This window comes from Aspergillus luchuensis, chromosome 2 (genome assembly GCF_016861625.1).
Source record: "Aspergillus luchuensis IFO 4308 DNA, chromosome 2, nearly complete sequence".
Lineage (NCBI taxonomy): Eukaryota > Fungi > Ascomycota > Eurotiomycetes > Eurotiales > Aspergillaceae > Aspergillus > Aspergillus luchuensis.
The window spans coordinates 4,494,328-4,512,573 of record NC_054850.1 but is presented as its reverse complement, the minus strand read 5'-3'; the positions used below and the strand labels follow the sequence as shown (position 1 = coordinate 4,512,573).

General features: G+C 52.8%; 7 protein-coding genes across 7 annotated transcripts; 2 read left to right on the top strand and 5 right to left on the bottom strand.

The window, feature by feature from the left end:
• Positions 1 to 104: 104 nt before the first annotated feature.
• Positions 105 to 4,259, bottom strand: sec31 (putative protein transport protein (SEC31); the record flags this gene model as incomplete). The annotated part of the gene is made up of 7 exons (XM_041686292.1): positions 105 to 149; positions 205 to 503; positions 557 to 3,356; positions 3,409 to 3,642; positions 3,695 to 3,800; positions 3,858 to 3,974; positions 4,051 to 4,259. 7 exons carry the CDS (start codon positions 4,257 to 4,259, stop codon positions 105 to 107), a joined length of 3,810 nt encoding a protein of 1,269 aa, XP_041540291.1.
• Positions 4,260 to 4,737: 478 nt separating this feature from the next.
• On the top strand, positions 4,738 to 5,259 carry AKAW2_21464A (RNA-binding protein; the record flags this gene model as incomplete). The annotated part of the gene is made up of 2 exons (XM_041686291.1): positions 4,738 to 5,058; positions 5,122 to 5,259. The coding sequence occupies 2 exons, from the start codon at positions 4,738 to 4,740 to the stop codon at positions 5,257 to 5,259; spliced, it is 459 nt and encodes a 152-aa protein (XP_041540290.1).
• A 287-nt stretch (positions 5,260 to 5,546) lies between these two features.
• Positions 5,547 to 6,188, bottom strand: AKAW2_21463S (uncharacterized protein; the record flags this gene model as incomplete). The annotated part of the gene is made up of 5 exons (XM_041686289.1): positions 5,547 to 5,646; positions 5,780 to 5,792; positions 5,870 to 5,932; positions 6,030 to 6,045; positions 6,129 to 6,188. 5 exons carry the CDS (start codon positions 6,186 to 6,188, stop codon positions 5,547 to 5,549), a joined length of 252 nt encoding a protein of 83 aa, XP_041540289.1.
• A 405-nt stretch (positions 6,189 to 6,593) lies between these two features.
• Positions 6,594 to 7,279, top strand: COX12 (cytochrome c oxidase subunit VIb; the record flags this gene model as incomplete). The annotated part of the gene is made up of 5 exons (XM_041686288.1): positions 6,594 to 6,660; positions 6,834 to 6,864; positions 6,954 to 7,035; positions 7,109 to 7,172; positions 7,245 to 7,279. 5 exons carry the CDS (start codon positions 6,594 to 6,596, stop codon positions 7,277 to 7,279), a joined length of 279 nt encoding a protein of 92 aa, XP_041540288.1.
• Positions 7,280 to 8,751: 1,472 nt separating this feature from the next.
• On the bottom strand, positions 8,752 to 9,565 carry DIC1 (putative mitochondrial dicarboxylate carrier; the record flags this gene model as incomplete). Its single annotated transcript, XM_041686287.1, has 2 exons — positions 8,752 to 9,435; positions 9,506 to 9,565. 2 exons carry the CDS (start codon positions 9,563 to 9,565, stop codon positions 8,752 to 8,754), a joined length of 744 nt encoding a protein of 247 aa, XP_041540287.1.
• A 1,138-nt stretch (positions 9,566 to 10,703) lies between these two features.
• Positions 10,704 to 12,248, bottom strand: AKAW2_21460S (phenylalanine--tRNA ligase; the record flags this gene model as incomplete). The annotated part of the gene is made up of 1 exon (XM_041686286.1): positions 10,704 to 12,248. The coding sequence occupies one exon, from the start codon at positions 12,246 to 12,248 to the stop codon at positions 10,704 to 10,706; it is 1,545 nt and encodes a 514-aa protein (XP_041540286.1).
• A 796-nt stretch (positions 12,249 to 13,044) lies between these two features.
• grpE (mitochondrial nucleotide exchange factor MGE1) lies at positions 13,045 to 13,923 on the bottom strand (the record flags this gene model as incomplete). Its single annotated transcript, XM_041686285.1, has 3 exons — positions 13,045 to 13,074; positions 13,134 to 13,562; positions 13,660 to 13,923. The coding sequence occupies 3 exons, from the start codon at positions 13,921 to 13,923 to the stop codon at positions 13,045 to 13,047; spliced, it is 723 nt and encodes a 240-aa protein (XP_041540285.1).
• Positions 13,924 to 18,246: the final 4,323 nt, after the last annotated feature.

The following is an 18,246-nucleotide window of genomic DNA, read 5'->3' as shown; positions in this document are numbered from 1 at the left end:
ATAATAAAAGAGGACTCGTCTTTCCTTTACATACAACTCATAATCGTTCTTTTTTTTACTTCCTTTTCCTGTCATAGCCTCTTAAACTGAAACTTGACTCAAATTTACGGGGTGGCCCGGCTCATGCTGATGAGACGCTTCACACCAACCTGTTGATAGAGTATTAGTATGGGTATAGTTCAGTATAAAAGTAGAGATGCTCACCATCCAGTTACCGCACTCGTCCAGCCGGTTAGTCATAATATCGACGTGGATCGTCCGGGCGGTCTCATAGTCGCGCGCCTGGATGGCGCGAGCCAGCTCCGCCATGTCCGCAATGGTGTTGGGCTTGAGCAAGTCCTCGTTATTGAGGTGGTCGAACAGGATGTTCAACCGCCGTTCAGCATCATCGACCTGTGCCTTGAAGGAAGACGGGGCCCGAGACTTCACGCGCTGCATGTCTGCGGAGAGGATCTCGTAGACAGGCATGGCGTCGGCCGGGATGTGGGAACGGTCACCAGGGGCTATGAGATGTCAGAAACAGAGGCCACCAAAAGAGAGGTATGAGATCACTTACGGTACTTAGGCGGGGCAGGTGCGGGCTTCTTCTGCGAGGAAGCGGTGCTTGGCCGGGATCCGGGGGCGGCCTGAGGTGGAGGGGCTTGTTGCGGCGGGGGCTGCACGTGTGGCGGAGGAGTGCTCGGGACATAGTGGCCCGCGGCCGGAGGTTGAGGGGCATACGGAGAAGCAGCTGCCTGCGGGGGCGGAGGGACAGGTGCCCGAGTCTGCAGTTGCGGGCTGGCAGCCTGTGCGGCTGGGCTAGGAGCATACCGGTTGGGAGGAGGAGGCATGGTAGGCGGCGCGTTGTATGGAGAAGGTCCCCGAGGAATGGATGCTGGGACTCCCATCGTGGACGCCATGGGAGGAGACTGGGGCAAGGAAGCGTAAGGGTTGGCCGGCGGAGGGGGCATCGTAGTCGAAGCCGGCTGCACGGCAGGTGGCGAGGTCATCCGTGGAGGGGGAGCACTGCCCTTCGGCGGAGGGGGAACTGAGGGTGCTCGCTGACCAGCCGGTGGCGGAGGTCCCTGTGTGAGAGTGGGGGACTGGTTGGGGAAGGGAGACGCAACCGTCGCAGCGGCAGGAGTGGACCTGCGAGGTGTGGGAGCTTTGGCAAACCCTTCTGGCAGATCGTTCCATGCGGGCAGATTCGTGGCAGTGGTGTAGGTGGTGACGGTAGGGGCAGGAGACTGGTTGGATGCACGCGGAGGCGGAGGCACACCACCGCCTAGGGGCTGGGCACCGTAAGCAGGTGCCTTGGGCGGCTGGTATCCTGCAGGGGTGTAGCTGCTACCGCCAGCTGGGGGCGCATATGGGTTGACAGGTGGCGCCGGCGCCGAAGCAGTAGGCGGAGCATAAGGGTTGGCAGCAGCAGTTGGGGGTGCATAGGCGTTGGCAGCGGCAGTCGGAGGAGCGTAGGGGTTGACAGCCGCGGCAGCTGGAGCGTAGGGGCTGGGAGCAGCAGCTGGCGTAGCAGGTGAGTAAGCTCTCTGAGGCTGGAATGTGTTAGGCTGGGGGAGAGGCTTGTTGAGGGCGGCCCTGGTCACTGTAGCGGCGGCGGGCTGCGTTCTCTGAGGGGTTGCCTGTCTCGTAGCCAACTTGATACGGTTCCGTGCAATCTCAGCCTCGGGGTGCTTCTCCGGCACGAGGTCGAGATACTTCTGCGCAACCTGCAGGCGTCCGTGTGTAGCAACAACGTCGGCATACTCGATGTACTTGTCGTACAGCGTGCTGAGCTTCCAGTCCGACTCCTTAGTCCGTTCGGTGTCTTCGAACTTGGTGACCTGGCGGAAGATGGTCACCTTCTCGATGAGCCCCTGCAAAGCACGGACATGAATCGAGAAAGCAGAGTCATCAGCGGCGGTCTCGATAGCCTTCTGCTCGTGCTCACGCAGCTCCTCAATCCAGATCGCAACGACCTTCTCAAGCTTGGAACCGGCCAAGAAACAGAAGGAAGCATCCTTGCGCATACCCTTGTCCTCGTTGTTGCGGAGTTCTTCCTCCAGTCGGTCACCCAGAGCCTCGCAAAGGTCAGCGAAATCCTTCTCGTCAGCGAAAGTGCAGAGAGCCGCCATGACCTCCTTCCAGTTAGACAGGTCAGCGTTGTAAACCACGTCCCAGAGGTTCTTGCCGACGATGGAAGCAAGCAGGCGCACGTAGTTGGGGCTGTTGGTCTGCTTCTGGAAGTAGTGCTCCTGGGCCTTCTCAATGCACTTAGGACCGCCGCAGATGGCGATCATGAAGGCATCAGAGAGACGATCTTCCTTGAGGGCAACGTCAAGGGCCTTCTCAAAGTCACCGAGGAGCAACGCGCGGGTAATGCCCGTGTCGGCTTCATTCTCCGAACCGTTGAAGATGTGGAAGGGATTGTTGGTCTTGGCTCCCTTGGAGGCAGCCAAGTCGGACAAGAAACTGTCTGCTTCGGGATTGGCATCAAACATCGACTGCAGGCGCCTGTGCTTCTTGGCTCCCGACCCGCGGGATTCCTTCGTCGCCTCCCCATTGACTTCCTCTTCCTTATCGAGACCGAGCTTAGACAGGCTATCCGCAGCCTCGTCTGCTTGGTCAGCGAAGCCAAGATATTCAACCAATCCCTTGCGAGGGTCCTTAGAGATCAAGGCTTCAATGACCTTCCAGTCAGCCTTCTCCTCATCGGAGCCAGCGTTAGCCGCTCTGCTTTCGCAGATGCTGCGCAGATCACCTTCCTTGAGAGCGGTCTCGAAGGTCTCAGTCGACTTCCCAACAGCTTCATCAACCTCAAACGGAGTGATCTTAATCTTGGATGCACGCTGTCCCTTCTCAACCAGGTTGACCGAGACGACTCTGCCACCAAAGCCGAAGGTGGCGCTGCAGGGCCTCTCGAGCCACTTGGGAGGCTTCGGCAACGAGAAGCTCGAGACCTGAGGTTGAGTCTGTGCCTTGGCAAAGAAGTCCTCGCCATCCAGAGCCTGATTCTGATCGGCGATGGCCTGTGCGGTTTCGGTGCTAGTGTTCTGAATGGTCTGGATGGAGATCTTTCCATCGAACGATGCGGTAGCGAAGAAGTTGGGGTTGTGCGGGTTCCAGCGGGTCTGGAAGGTCCAGTTGGTGACGACGGGGAATTCGCCATAGGCGTGGCCGGTTTGCGGGTTCCAGCACATCGTACGGTTATCTTTTCCGGAGGAGAGAAGCAGATCGGGGTCCTGGGCACACCAGGAGAGCGACAACACACCGGACTCATGGCCGCGGAGGGTCCTCTCTGGAGCGTGCGAGTTACGGAGATCCCAGACACAGATCAGAGGATCGGACTCTAGAGGGGTCGCAGTGACAAGTTTCGTAGGCTGCGCTGCGTTAGCGAAAATTAGGAAACATAAGGGGTGTTCCTGAACTCACCTTCTCCGGGTCCCAGGCCACAGCGCTAACTGCCTTTCGGCCCATGTTGTTGAGCGTCAAGCTCTCCTTCTTTGTCTTGACATCCCACACAGTAACAAAGCCTGCACTGCTACCAGTGACCAAGATGTGTGCAACCTTCTTGTTCCAGTCCAAGCATTCGATGTCGTCCGCGCGGGCCGCCGTGCCTCCGAGTCGGTATGGGTTCGCGACATTGTTCAGGTCGGAAATGTAGAGCTGTCCAATCATAAGCCTGACTGTCTAGACACCTCTCCATCATGTAGCCTACCTCGCCCTTTGCACCACCGGTTGCCAGCAAGTTCGAGTGTTTGGGGTTGAACTGGAGAGCCTTGATAGCCCCTGAGTGTTTGGAAGTTCTCGAGATCACAGCATCACTTTTGAACCGTCAGCCAATTGTACAGCCCCGACATAGAGCACACCCGCCAACTCACTCGGAACCATTAAGCAGCTTATCGGCATCCCACAAATCCAACGAGCCGTTCTCCAGAGCACCGGCTATCACACCCCGCGAGTTATCTTCGGATTCCGTCCACGCTAGGTCATTGAAGCTATCGGAGCGATATAGTTAGCACGTCGGCTTCCCTTACACGACAAATTGCAGGGTAAACGCAAGGCTCTATTTACCCGGAGTCCGTATCAATCTTAGCTACCGGCTGTAGCTCTCCGCCGGTCTCATGGCGGCTGAGTGCCAGATCCCAGAGCTCCAGACATGTCTGATTGGAGAAGTCGACGTCAACAGCACCGGCCCGAGTACCGGTGGCGATCAGAGGCGACGCAGCCCCGGGGGACCAGGCGAAAGTGGCCGTCCGGGGAATCTCCCTCAGACGCACCATGGTGAGATGTAAAGGAGCGGCGGGAAAAGGAAAGGGTATAGATTAGGAGAGTTAGGACCAGACACGAATTAGGAGGGTCTGGCACCAAAGGTCATAGACGAGAAGCAACACCAGGAGCGGGAGAACCAGAAAAACGAGCAGAGAAACAACCTAAGAAAGAAACCTCCCCTCTCTATAGAAGAACCGAGGGGTGCATGTACGGTGAGTTGCCAAGTATGCGATCGAGGGCGTCACTGCAATCAACCAAGTGTCCTCCTGGAGGGCGCTCGGGGGGGCTGATGGCCCCTAAACCGCTTTGGGCCCTCGCCAAAACACCCGCCCCGGGGGCACCACGTGATATCAGGTTGCTCCGTCCCAAAGTCTAGAGCTTTGCCTAGGCATTAAGTGAAAAGGCCCCGACGCGGTCGCTCTTTCTCTCCCCCTCCTCTCAGTGACGTTTTCCATCCTAGCCCATTTGGGAAGTTTGCTACGACCGACCATGAGCGAGAAAGCACGTCTAAAATGTACCGTCTACGTGGGGGGTCTTGACCAGGCCGTGACAATGCAGACGCTGGCCGAGGCATTCGTTCCCTTTGGTGAAGTGGTTGATATTACGCTCCCCAAACCCGATCTCCCGAACTCCAACGAGCTCCACCGCGGTTTTGGATATGTGGAGTTTGATCTGCCCGAAGATGCGAAAGAGGCGATCGACAACATGGATGGAAGCGAACTATATGGCCGGACAATCAAGGTTGCTGCTGCTAAGCCGCAGAAGGACAGCAACGAAGGACTCGGCAGCAAGACGGCTATCTGGGAACAGGTACGCTGTGACGTTCACCTTGTCATATTACAGATCATTTGCTAATTACGTATGAAACAATAGGAGGGGTACTTGGCCAAATATGCTGTCGACGAGGAAGACAAATTGGCTGCCGAGGGAGGCGAGACCGACGGAGCCGAACGTCAAGATCCCATGCAAGGACTCGAGGAACTGGACGTGGCCGGACCCAAGCCGGAATGAGCTCTACGATAATCCACTCACGCCAGGGGACACTGGCGCAACGAAGAAAAAGATAAGCCAAGAAGCGGGCGACAGTAATATTGCGATATTACACCATCAGGAACCCTTCGTTTAAAGCCGTACTATTTACACGCGCTCCAACCCTGAGCCTGAGAATTTTCGAGCATTCCATTCTTAACTCTGGCCGCGCGACAAGGCCCGACTACCCCGTGAATGATACAGATCGCCGAAAAATCAAACAAAGAATCGCCCATTGCAATTTGGAAATCAAATGTGATGGTACATTCTTAGTGCTCGCGGTCCTCGGGGCTGTTGCGGTACAGACGGAGGGTCTTGTCGGTCATGAGCTTGCGGGTGCTGGAGTAGATGGCAGCACCGACGGCGACACTGCGATGGAACTGCGTCAGTGGAGGGCAGATGAAGACTGCGGAGTGGGAGAGGAAGGGAGGTGGGAGGCGGTCGGGATTAGACTTCACGGCATGTCATGTAGAAGCCATAGGATATCAGGAAATAAACATACCCAAGGACCAGACCTGTAGGATTCAAGAAACAATCATTAGCACTGCTGTAAACCAATGGCAAGGTGTTAATCATTCAGACCGCGACGTACCGAGAGGGATCAACTCCGGGGGGACTCTCTTCAGAGTGCGCAGACGCTGAGAGATAGTGTGGGCTAGAAGCCAGGCGTTAGTCCAATTCCCACCCCCAACAACACGATTCCATCATTCAAGTATCGGTCCTATGCGCGAACCGGGGAGGGAACCCCATACCGCTGTGGTTTTCCTTCTGTAGCCACTTGTTAGCCACCCTGCCAAACGTAATTTTTCCCCAACATCCACGCCAACACGGGGGACCGAGGGCCAACTCACAGGAGCAGGAAAAGCGAAAGGCCGGGAGGCCTGCATGCGCAGAACACGAGTAGGGAACATGGCGAATGGGCTTTGAGCAACCGGGGTGGTTGAAGTTGAGTATCAGAACGACTTAAGTGGTGGGATGGCAAGATCGGGAAGTGGTGACGGAAGTCTGAGCTTGATGGAAGGGGAGGTTGCACCACTTAGGTAAGGCGGTAGGAAGTCACGGTGGTGGTTCGGGTGTTTAGGAAACCTGGGCGCATGAGTGGCTCGCTAGTAACCTCTAGTTTGGCGCCTGAGGCGGTCAAACGTGAACTTCCGGCTTCACGGCTTCACGGGTCATTCCACTCCACCGGCCGCAGAACCTCCTCTCTTTCTCGGTTTCTCCAGACCTCCTCCCCTCCTCCCTCCGCTCATCCCACCCCCCTCCAATCAACACCCCAAGTTTCCTATTTAAGGTTACTATACCTTCAATCTATCACAATGGGTGCCATTCCTGAAGTTGACCCCGATGAGCCCGTCGAGACCAAGCCCTTCAAGTTCGTGACTGGTGAGCTTTCCCTCTCCCAACCTCCAATGGGTCCAATTCGTCCCGTAACTAAGGTCAATTGCTAATCATTTCACAGCTGGTACGTCTAGGATAGGTTTTCGAGCATTCGCGGCGCCGTCGCTGTCGTCGCGATCGAGGTAGTTTTGTGGGCTGACATATGAGGTGATGAATAGGCTATGACGCTCGTTTCCCCCAGCAGAACCAGTACGTGATTTTCGCACACCTCTCCGCTCAATCTGCCTCCCAATACGAACTGCAATAACTAACCACACATCTTTTCTTCACACTCACAGGACCAAGCACTGCTGGCAGAACTACGTCGACTACCACAAGTGTGTCACCGCCAAGGGCGAGGACTTCCGCCCATGCCGCCAGGTTAGCTAGCTACTGCCTCCCCATTCCACACCCAAGCGAATTCAAATCCTAACCACCATTGAACCGAAAACAGTTCTACCACGCCTTCCGCTCTCTCTGCCCCAAGGCCTGGACTGACAGATGGGACGGCCAGCGCGGTATGTAGTCCCATTATATGATCCTATATCTTATATATCACACAGCAGCATACTGACGAAAGAAACTTACAGAGGCTGGTAACTTCCCCGCTCGTCTCGACCGGTAGACGCAGTTAACTACTTTGTTCACCGTTAATTGAAAGTTCAAAGTTGTTTTTCGTGTGTCTTGTCAACATGTACTCTACCCTATAAGTTGGATCCAGCGAGAATTGTTAGCTCTGAGCCCCTCCCCAGACTCAATTCGGCTGGGTTGGAAGACGAGTGTATATAGACTCGCGTAGTTGGAATTGATGTGTCAAAACAAACCGCGCCCATAAAGCTCAGCATTAAGCTCGTAGCCAATAATTTTCTTATGAATCTGTCCTGTTTTACCTATCACTCTAATATTGATATAAAATAGGCAGCCATATAAACGTTCATTTTTAACTCTCACATGCCACTCACCTTACCATAGAATACCTGAAAAAGCTTAAAACAATATTAATTGATAACCACTCTGCTTACCACCAACATCACCGTCAAAAGATCATACGATACTATCCGATAGTAAACCAACCAACCAACCCACCAATCACCAACCCCAAAAACAAGTCTTTCACAACAAACTTAATGAACCACTGACTTGATAACAGATTATCCCAGTTATGCATCTGCTTACCTCACTATGTCCATTGCGAAGTAACTACTAATCAATATGATGACAACCTCACTGCTGTCTACTGCTAGTTATACAACCAAAACAACGAACAATGATGATACGGTCAAATTACTACGTACTACTAGTACTGTGGCAGTGTATATTTTTTAAAAGAAGATCAGCCACAATCGAGTGTTGGACTTGAGGGAAGATGATACAATACTGTAAGTATATGAGTCTGAAGAATACTATGGCATTTCATTTCATTCTGATCTAATCTAAACTGCAAAGAATACAATGTTGTATGAACTGTAGGTTATAGTAAAAAGCACTCTCTCACCAAGGCATAGTATAGAATTATAAACGTTAGTTGGTGATAGATGGCTTTCAAGTCTGATCTGATGCCAATCTCGGTGAATGGAGGTCTCTGAATCAGTTATTTTCAAAGAGGTCTAAATCTTGTGTATCAGATGTCAAGTGAGACGTATATGCCTCGGAAACTGCTGCTCCATATTAGTTAGTCCGAGAATGAAATGGACAAACACGGATAAGAGAGGGAGATGTCGGCGAAGCGTTGAGAAGAAACTGGAGGACAGAAGTCACTTTAGCCAGCCCGAAGAGACAACGGAGAAGTCAAGAGTAAAAGATAGGAGAAAATAAGAGAAATGAGAGATAACAGTAAAGGTAAAGGAAATGTAATCTATAAGATATATACAAGGGTATGAACACAAGAAAAAGAAATGCGCAAGACTTTTGTCCTCCCGGTAATGCTTCGCCAATGAGAGATCAAGAAAGAAAGGTTTATAACAAAGTAAAAAGCAAAAGACCATCTATCCCAAGAAAACACAGCATATGGACGGATATCGCAGATATGTGCCTGGAAAAAAGAGAAAAGACAAATCAGAATGAAGCAAATCTATACGTCAAACCTGTTCAGGAAAATCAAAGTCCCTTCAACAAGCGGTAGAGCTTCTTGTGCTCCTCAAGGAAGATAAATGTGGCAATGGTGTGAGGACCGAGACGAATGAAGCTCGGCACCCAACCACGGAAAGCCCATGCGAGGCCCTCCTTTCTAGTGATATCACGGAGCAGTCCAACAATGCTCTGACTGCGGCCTTCAGCCGGAGAAGCGCTCATGACGCGAGTCTTGATCACATCGACAGGGCTGCAGACAGTGGTAGCCACAAATCCAGCCATGAAGGAGGCCGTGAAATGCGTTCCCATGTTATCAGACATGCCCAGCTTCTCGAGACACAAGCGCTTGAAGGTATCGTACGAGGCCAATTGCGACGTTGTCATGAGAACAGCACGGGTCGAGTTCGGCCACACACCGCGGAACAAGCTGGCGGGACCTTCGGTGCGCGTCATCGTCACCAATCCGTGAATCGCGTTGCGGTAGTTACGGCGTTGAGCGGGAGGGAGAGCGGCGTCGGATTGCATGCGCACGTTCAGAACGTCGGCGGGGTTACCAGCCATGCCACCGATGAAGCCGGAGGCAGAGGCCATACCGATCAGGGTGAAGAGGCCAGGAGGCGAGTCGGGGGAGGTGAAGTGGTTTTTGAGTTCCTCGTAGATACCGAATCGTGTGGTGGAGTAGGTCAGCTGGCGCAGAATGGCGGCGGACAACTACAAGAAGTGACTTTAGCATCATGTACTGAAATCGACATGATCTGGAGGGTTGGTGGATACTACATACCCCGCTGTAAAGACCGAAGAATCCGTCATTCTTGAACACATGCACGAATGTGCCGACCATAGTCGAGGGGGCGCCAGGCCCGCGGGTCTGCAGGCGGACCTATAAATTTTCAAAACGCACATCGATCAGCGTTCCGGTGAGACAACGAAGTATAGGAATAAGCACGCGGAGGGGGAAAAATCAAGAGTTCCTATAAGAAGTCCAGGAGGCATAAATTACCTTCACTGTAGACGAAGATTAGCTTCAAATCCAGCACATACTTTGTTTTCTGGTGTTGGCTAAATTAGAGCTTACCGAGATCCAGAGGGTGAGTAACGGCAGCCGCAAAGCATGATGCTGAACCACCGAACCAGAAAGGATAATGAACTTTTTTTGCAGGGGCTGGAGCATTCGCCGCCTTGGGAGGATGCGACGCCTCCAACTTCGCGCCGCTGGCCATGGTAGACATTTCAGCGGAGGGAAGAGTGATCCCGGGGAGGGAGACAGAGAGAGGGGGGAGTGGAGAGGGGGGAGGTGGAGGAGGGGAGATTTCGTAGTTTGAACGAGAGATGGAATGAAGGCAACGATGATAATAATAAAGTCCTGTCTGACGCAGTAAAGTGAGTAATACGCTGGTAAGAAATCGGCGGCGCCGGACATAGATCAAGTCTCCGAAACCCTGCTTTTCGGCTGCACTAACCGGTCTGGGACCGCACTGGCCAATCAGCGTCTCGGTTTCTGGCGGCCAGAAGGAGGCCGAGCGGTAATCCTCGGTAATGCGCGTATTTCAAGTAGCCTTTCTCTGTGTCCTTCGATACCCGCGGGGCGCCTCCATCGTGATAGCCTCGCTTGGGGTAACTCTGCTGATGCACTCGGTGCTTAAATTACCTCCGAAGACCGGGGAATAAGTAGCATACTATGCCATAGCTGTTTGGCAGCTCCTCAGCTGGTCTCGACAATCCTATTCTACTACAAAGTATAGGCCCTGCTTGGATCGCCACTACGTCACGCTGCATACGTCCCATGCCGTAGACTAGATTAAGGTACATGAAAGTAGCCGCGGCTAGATCTTCCCTAGCCCAACGTTCGGTTAAAGTTGGAGGATAGGTGATTTCATCTGAACATGGTAATACACAGTTGTTGTACATATAGACTCGACTCGCCAACTGTAACTTGGCATTTAGTACGTCGCGGGCATGTGTAATAAAATTCGCTGCCATCAGCGGAGCTCGACTCCCAGCAAACCCACAAGCTTCTGTCGGACCTTCTCATGTAGGTCATTTGTTTCTTCATTCGTCAAGGTGCGCTCCAGACTCCGGTAATTGATACGGTAGCACATGCTCTTCCGGTGTGTCTTGGGGTGGGTAAATTCGTCAATCAGCTGGACGTCTTCCACCAGGTCTCCTGCCTCGCCGCGGACGATCTCCATGATGTCGTTCTCGTGCACGGGCGCAGCTCCGCCCGCCGCACTGCCACCGCTGACAGACGCAGAGGGCAGCCAGAAGGCGACATCCTTGTAACAGGCGGGGTGCTTGGAAAACGGTTCGAAGCGAGTGATCTCACCCGCGCGGAACTGGGAAAGGAATCGCTCGTCACGCGACCAGAACAGGCGAATATCCGGGATGTTGAACAGAAGCATAGCAATACGCTCCAAACCGATACCAAAGGCCCATCCGACACGGTTGGGCACATCCGAGTTGTTCAGCAGCTCCTGTTTGATAACACCACAACCAAGGACCTCGAGCCAGTCACCCTGCCAGAATACCTCCAACTCCCAGGACGGGCTGGTAAATGGGAAGTATGCCTCCACCCAGCGGACCTTTAGGGGTTCTGGTTGTTCACTGCTACCAGCAGCAGCTTTGCTGGCCTCGGTAAAGATTTTTATGACCATGCGCTCCAGAGACCGCTTGAGGTGCGCCGCGATGGCCTCAACTTCCTCCTCGCTATGATATTCCGCCTGGAGGGGGTTCCTCTGGGCATGGATCGTAGGGTTGGGGTCTTCGACCTCGACGTCATGAGCAGGGATCTTCTTGAGATCCTCCATGATCGTAGCGGCAGTCTGACTAGCATGCTTCAAGGGCTCATTATCCGGACGTTTCCAAAGCATAGCGCCTTCCATCTGATGGAAGATCGGGTAGTGACTGCGATCGATCGCATCTCTCCGATACACATCAGCGACGACAGTGTAGCCAACTTCCTCCGGACGCGTGCTCTCATTGCGATTGATTTGCTGAAAGTATGCCTGCTGATGAGCACTGGTGTGTGTCCTCAAGACCGTCTTATCGTTGATGTAGTAAGTGTCCGTGCGACTCCGACCGGGGTGATCCAAGGGAAAGCCCAGGACATCGAAGTTCTGCGCCGTCGACACAACAGGGTTCTTCTCGGTGTAGTTTCCGTATGTCGGGCCAGGGAACTGGCTCTCGATCAGTTGGCGCGTAATCGCTAGAGGGTGGTTCTCATCGAGATATAGGCGGCGGCCGATGTGGGAGAGAATCGTATCCGGCGTATTCGTCCACTGATCTGTGCGGTAGGACTGACCTTCAATGGTCAAAGATTGCGGTACTGAAGGCCGGAGGGAGGGCTTTTGATTGCCATCTGCATTCTCGTTTGTTCGGCGGATTGCCGTCGAACTCCAATCTCTCCGCTTCACGGCAAAGGGCTCCGAGAACTGCGAGAGTGGGATGCGTACGCTCTGACGTGAGGGAGCAATTGCCCACCGGGCACTGCTTGCGCGCAGGGCCCTCCCAGTGGCAAAGAGACGCATCTCGGAGTGCTGTGTGAGTTAATCAACGACTGGCGCCGAGGGCAGTCAACTGCTGGTTGCGGCGTTTGGGAGCTCCGAGTCTACAAAACACATCGGGCCGGGAAAATGAGCCACCGAGGGAGATGCGCAATTGCAACTCACCATTCAATTACGAGGATACGGCAGGAAAAAGAAAAGAGATTCTTGATAGGTATTCCCGAAATATTGAGCCATTATTATTGTTGATTGCACGAGAACACTGCGGACCATTAGACCGCAGATACATGCCTTACGCTGGTTGTTACCGAGATGCACACTGTAATTTCATCAATCGTCTTGATCAAGAGACTTTCTATTAGTCGTTTAGATCAAAACACCTTGCATTGCCTACCGGGCACGCAAAGTGATGCAATAAAATCCAACATGATCCAATGCCATGCAAATGTCATCCACATCCGTGCCAATGCCAATCCCAACAACACAATCCCACTTTTTCCATGAGAGAAGTAAAGGAACAAAGACACCAGCCAGGGATATAATATACAGAATAGGGAGGAGAGAGTTCAGAAACAACGCCAAGTAACAGAAAAGATATAAAAGCACCAAGACCACACAACACAGGTAAGGTGTATCATACACACATGCGTTCATGGACAAAGCAACAGAGACCTGGAACAATTCCAGATGTTCCAGCCTGTCGGATTAACATAAGTCGATCCCCATCATAGCGAAGACGTATTTGGTATATTATACAACAAGAAGATAAGACAGGGAGGCGGAAAGGGAGAGATAATGGTTAAGAGTGTTGGAGAAGCGTCTAGTTCTTGACGACACCGACCTTGGCAGCCTATAGTAAACAAGTTAGCATGGTTGACCACGTATACATGCTATAGAACAATCACTTACGCGAAGAACGCGGCCGTTGAGGCGGAATCCGGTGCTCTGGGTGTACATGATGTCACCATCCTCCTTGCCCTCAACCTTGGCCATGAAGGTAGCCTCGTGGAGGTTGGGGTCGAACTTCTGGGTCTTGCCATCCTCAGTGGGCTCGCTGGGGTCAAAGCGCTCAAGACCGTGCTTCTTCAGGGTGTTCAGAAGGATGTTCTGAGTCATCTTCAGACCGGAAACGAGCTCCAACAGGTCCTTGTTGGCCTCAGTCTGGGGAGCATCAAGCTTGTCCTTGGGAACAGCAAGGAGGGCGCGGTCAAAGTTGTCAATGGACTCAAGAAGGTCGCCAGCAAAGCGCTGGATAGCGAAGTTGCGAGAGTTCTCCATGTCACGCTTGGTGCGCTCTTGCAGGTTGAGGAAGTCGGCCTTCGAGCGGAGCAGCTTGTCCTAATGAAAGAGTTAGAGATCTGCAAGGCACCATTGACCACCGTGGAAGGCGTAGCACGAATTGAGCCGGGCGCTCGTGTTGGGAGGGGAGCTTTACCTTCAGCTCAATGACCTCCTTCTTCTTCTCCTCAAGCTCCTTGCGGACGGGGTCCTCAGCCTCCTGGGCAGATTCACCCTCCTTCTTCTCGCCATTCTCAGCCTTGTTCTCAGTAGAGTAGAACCGGTAGGCAGACTGAGGAGCAATTGGGCGGACAGTCTGGGGGAGCTGCGGCGTGCGACGGAGAGCGGAGGTGTTGATGGAGGTAGGGCGCACAGAGCGGAGGGACCGCTGGGCCTGTCTGAGGAAGGTTCTCTGGAACATTTTGGAAGGAGAGGAGGTGAAAGATGGTGACTGTGAATAACAGAGTATGATGAAGCTTGGAGGCGTGAGAGGTTGAACAAAATCGGCGATATCGTTGGAAAGCAGAACTTTCGGCGGCTTGATCTGACCGCCTTCACCGGGAGAAACCTCGGGCCGGATGATCGCGTGCTGTCTTTAACTAAGCATTGCAAGGCTATAGCTGACATTCAATACAGTTCTCATCTGCCTCAAACCTATTTGTTTACTTAATTCAGGTATTCTGCTGCTGTCTATATGCATGATCCCTATCTGTATCGACTATGACGCATGGGACTTAGTAAGCTTTCTTCCATGTATAAAAGCGGCAATCATGGCGGTGAGTATACTGCCGAAACAATCAATGTGCGAAGTCGGTCACCACCGGTGAACAATCTGTACTTGACGGAGAAACATGGTTCATTGAAGGCCTTATTACTTGAACTATTGGCTTCTTTCAGTAGTGAGCCGTGGCTACAGTAGCGCCGACGCGAGAAAATGGATGTCTAAGCCATGAATTGATGGCCATTGACATGCGCACTAGTGACCGGGTGACTCCCCCTTCCATGAGCAAGACGACCATTTTGCTATTAGCACATACGACTCTTAATATGGAAATCACTACCAAGGGCCAACAGAACTAATGCCCTTCAGAGGGATATCTATGCTGACTGTAGGCCGGAAAGAACCCGTCGAATGGCATGATAGTTGTCTCCAATGACACGACAGATCGATTGTGCCAGACTCTCATGGGCATTTCCCCCAGGACTCGAGTGCTGTTTGCACAAAAACGTCTGCACCTCTTGTCAGACAGACGGAAACCATCTTCGAGGTTGTGAAAGTGATTAAAGAATTTGCAAAGCGGCATAAAAACCCATCTCAGTAGACGTGGATGATCCCCGAGTCACTATTGCCTAGCTGGAGACATCGAGGCTTTGATCAAGCATCATGACAGCGCACATGGATATCATTATGTGTCTGAATAACTGTCGGTGAAGGATCACTCGGTAACTGCGCCCTAACGCCAAGGATGGATCCGATATGAGCCCACAAAATCAGCAAAAGCAATGAAAAGGGATGCATTAGTTAGGAGCTTCTACAGATGGCCCCCAAACTCCATAGTTCGTATCCAACCAGTAATGTTGGCTGGACTATACCTGTGTAATGCGTTTGCCTACGCTGTTGTAAGCGCAGCCGCCAACATTTATGCAGAGCGCGGCTCATCTACCTAGCCTCAATCCCATTAGGAGTTCATGTGCACCTGCCAGTCGAGGGCTCAGAAGAAGCCTCGTTGCGATTGTATGAAGCTGCGGACGGACGGTCATGCAGCAGCACATTTGGCAGAGTTATAGCCTTGCCGGAGGCTACATACAAGGTGCCATGTCCGTGAAAGCCGCCATACAGATGGTGTGCCATCTACGACCGGCTGACCAATGTATCATTGTCGTGAGAATGGGCAGTGTGCGGCATGGCTGCAGATTAGACTCTAAGGAGCGGTTGCATTGCATGTCGGGGACACCGGGATAGTGAGTGGCTATGCTAGAGAACGGGTTGTGGTCAGAGCTCAGGGCTTAGCTAGATCGGTTCATGCAGTGTTACCCACAGACTTCCAGGCAGACAGAATTTGACTCCGGAGAAGAGGATTGAGACTGTAAATGAGATAAGCTGAGCAAAGAGATCCAACGGTCTCAAGGCACTGTGAGCCTCGCAGGAAGCCAACATATGACATCTAAGCTAAATGACACGAAGGCCGTTCTAGGGGTAGTAAGTAGCACGAGCAAGGCCACGACTCATGGGACATCGTACATGTGACATAGCATGACAGAAATTTGACAAGGCAAAGAAGCTGCAAATAAACTCTGGGTGGTATTCGACACTGCAGGGTCCTAGGCCCGGGGCTTTGGCAATGGGTGACAGCCGAGCTGCATCACTTAAAGGGGGGCTTGGTATGGGAGCCGAATACGTGGCCAGCAAGTACATGCAATGCAGTCAAGAGTATGCTGTGCCAGAGCCAAGACATAGAATATTGCCTGCCTGGAGTTGCAACGCAGCTAACATAGAAGATCGCCAGCTGCTGGGGACAGGTATGCGTAGTATATTCGGCGATCTGCCATTCATCGCCGGCTCTCCACCGTCGGGGCGGAGCTGCATACCCGATGGATCATGGAGTCTGCGGAGAAACCGGAACCATGGATATGTGGGATCCTCCGGGATGTATCTTACTTTGTACACAATAGACATAGATAGACTCAAGTCCCAGGAGTCAGGACAAGGGGGTGGAAACTAAGGGGCATTCATGCGTCACAGGCAGTGGAGACCACGACATGTGAAGCATTCCGAGGCTGGTGATGATGGAGTCATTGGACACTAGCGGATTTGAGCATCACGTCGGGAGACCCTGTTTACTGCGTACTGTACTAGTCTAGGAGGAATCAATAGCCTCAACAAGGAGGCAGAGAAGGAGAGAGAGAGTCAAGCCACAGTTGAATTAATCATCAGGAGGTCCACAGTCGAGAGCAGCGAATAGCATCATCGTCATTGTTGGGGATGAATTGTAAACGACACCAATAATGGGGGCATCTAGTGGCAATAGCGGCAGTTCAGCCACACGGCGAAGGACGAGAGAGTGAGTGTGGCGAATGCGCTATGCAGATTGCAGCGAAGAAAGAAGGAGAACTGCGTGCGGAGATCGACAGGAACGGAGCCAAAATTGCCTGAAAATGGGCAAGAGCCGAAGAGTGAGTGGAAGGCAGTGCAAAGAAGCAGATTTGCATCTCCACTGCGACACGAAGGCGTTTGGCTGCGCCTCGCCGTCGACGAAGACGGATCTTTCACTCGCTGCCTATAAGATGCAAGCAGCTTCGTCTGCAGAATTCCTTCTTAAACTACTTCTTCAGTTCATTCTCAGAACATCAAATTGAATAATAACCACTCTCAAAATCATTCAAAGAATAGAGTTGATTTTATGTGGTTGTGGTTGACTCCTTGAATAAGCGCGCCTGCCAGATTTGACGTTCTTCCCGCTTATCTTTACTATCGCCTCCTCCACTTCCAACCACCACCAACTACTTATACTACTCCTACTCCGCCACCACCGACTCTCTCCTCCTTCTCTCTACTGAAGACACACTTACAAACAAACAACCCTTTAACCATCATCATCATCACAACCAACAACAACTTTCACACAATGAACACCGCTTCACCACCTCATTCTCTCTCCTCTTCTCCTTCTTTCGGAGCCCGTCGCTCCTCTCGACCCTCTCTCACCCTCGACATGTCCAACCTCCCCCCTCTCACACAACCCACACCTCCCTCCAACACCCTCATCATAACCGATCTGAACGACATTCTCCTCTTCCAACCCGACTCCCTCGCCAACCTTAAAGCCTATCTCGAGTCTCTGGCTCCTCTCAACTCCTTCTCTCCCCTCCCCTCCCTCCGCCGCATCCTTTGCTCTTTCCACACGGACTCCGACGCTCTCCGCATCCGCAAACTCCTAACTGGCGCACCACTGCTCAACCGCCCTATCATCCCCAAGATCTACTTCGGCGAACCAACTCCCATCATGGACGACCTTGAGTCCCGCCCTAAACTCCTGGAGGCCCCGCAAGTCGACAAGCTCTTCTTCATCTCACCGCCCCCCTCCCCGCCCCACGGCTGGGTCATGCGCCAGGAAGATCCCCCAAACAAGGAAGTCCACGCCAGTGATCTCGCCCAGGCTTTGGCCAAGTTGAAGACGGAGCAGTCCGGTGTCGAGGAAGCAGCGACGGGAGTGGTGGTGTCATCTATCGAACAGCAGCAACAACAACAGCCGGGTACTCCGATGTCCATGACCTCGGACAAGAGGACGAGCAGTTGGCCCGTGGCCCTGTCGCAGACGCGCAGCCGCAGCAGCACACTCATCTACCACCCCGAAGACCACGGAGGTAGCCCTAACTTGCCTGCTGTCATGGTCGAGGACACCAGTGCTTCCCCAGACGAGGATATCGATATGGACATGAGCCCCATCGAGATGTCGCTCAAGAAGATGCCGCCCAAGACGTCACGGCCCCCAGTGGAGCTGATGGGGGGTATCTAAGAACTGCCAATTTGCCCTTCGCTACTTTATCATTTTTCATCGCTTCCGTTTTAATGTACAGTCCTCGGTGTGACTGGGCGCGTGTGGTGCATGGGATTGGATTGCTGTGATTCTAGACTTGAGATTTTGGGATGCATCGCTTGGCCATCAGGGTTTCTCTGTTTACTTGCAGTAAATGTTTTTGGATCATGAATGGCGTCTGGATATGGGATGGGGGAGATTGTCTT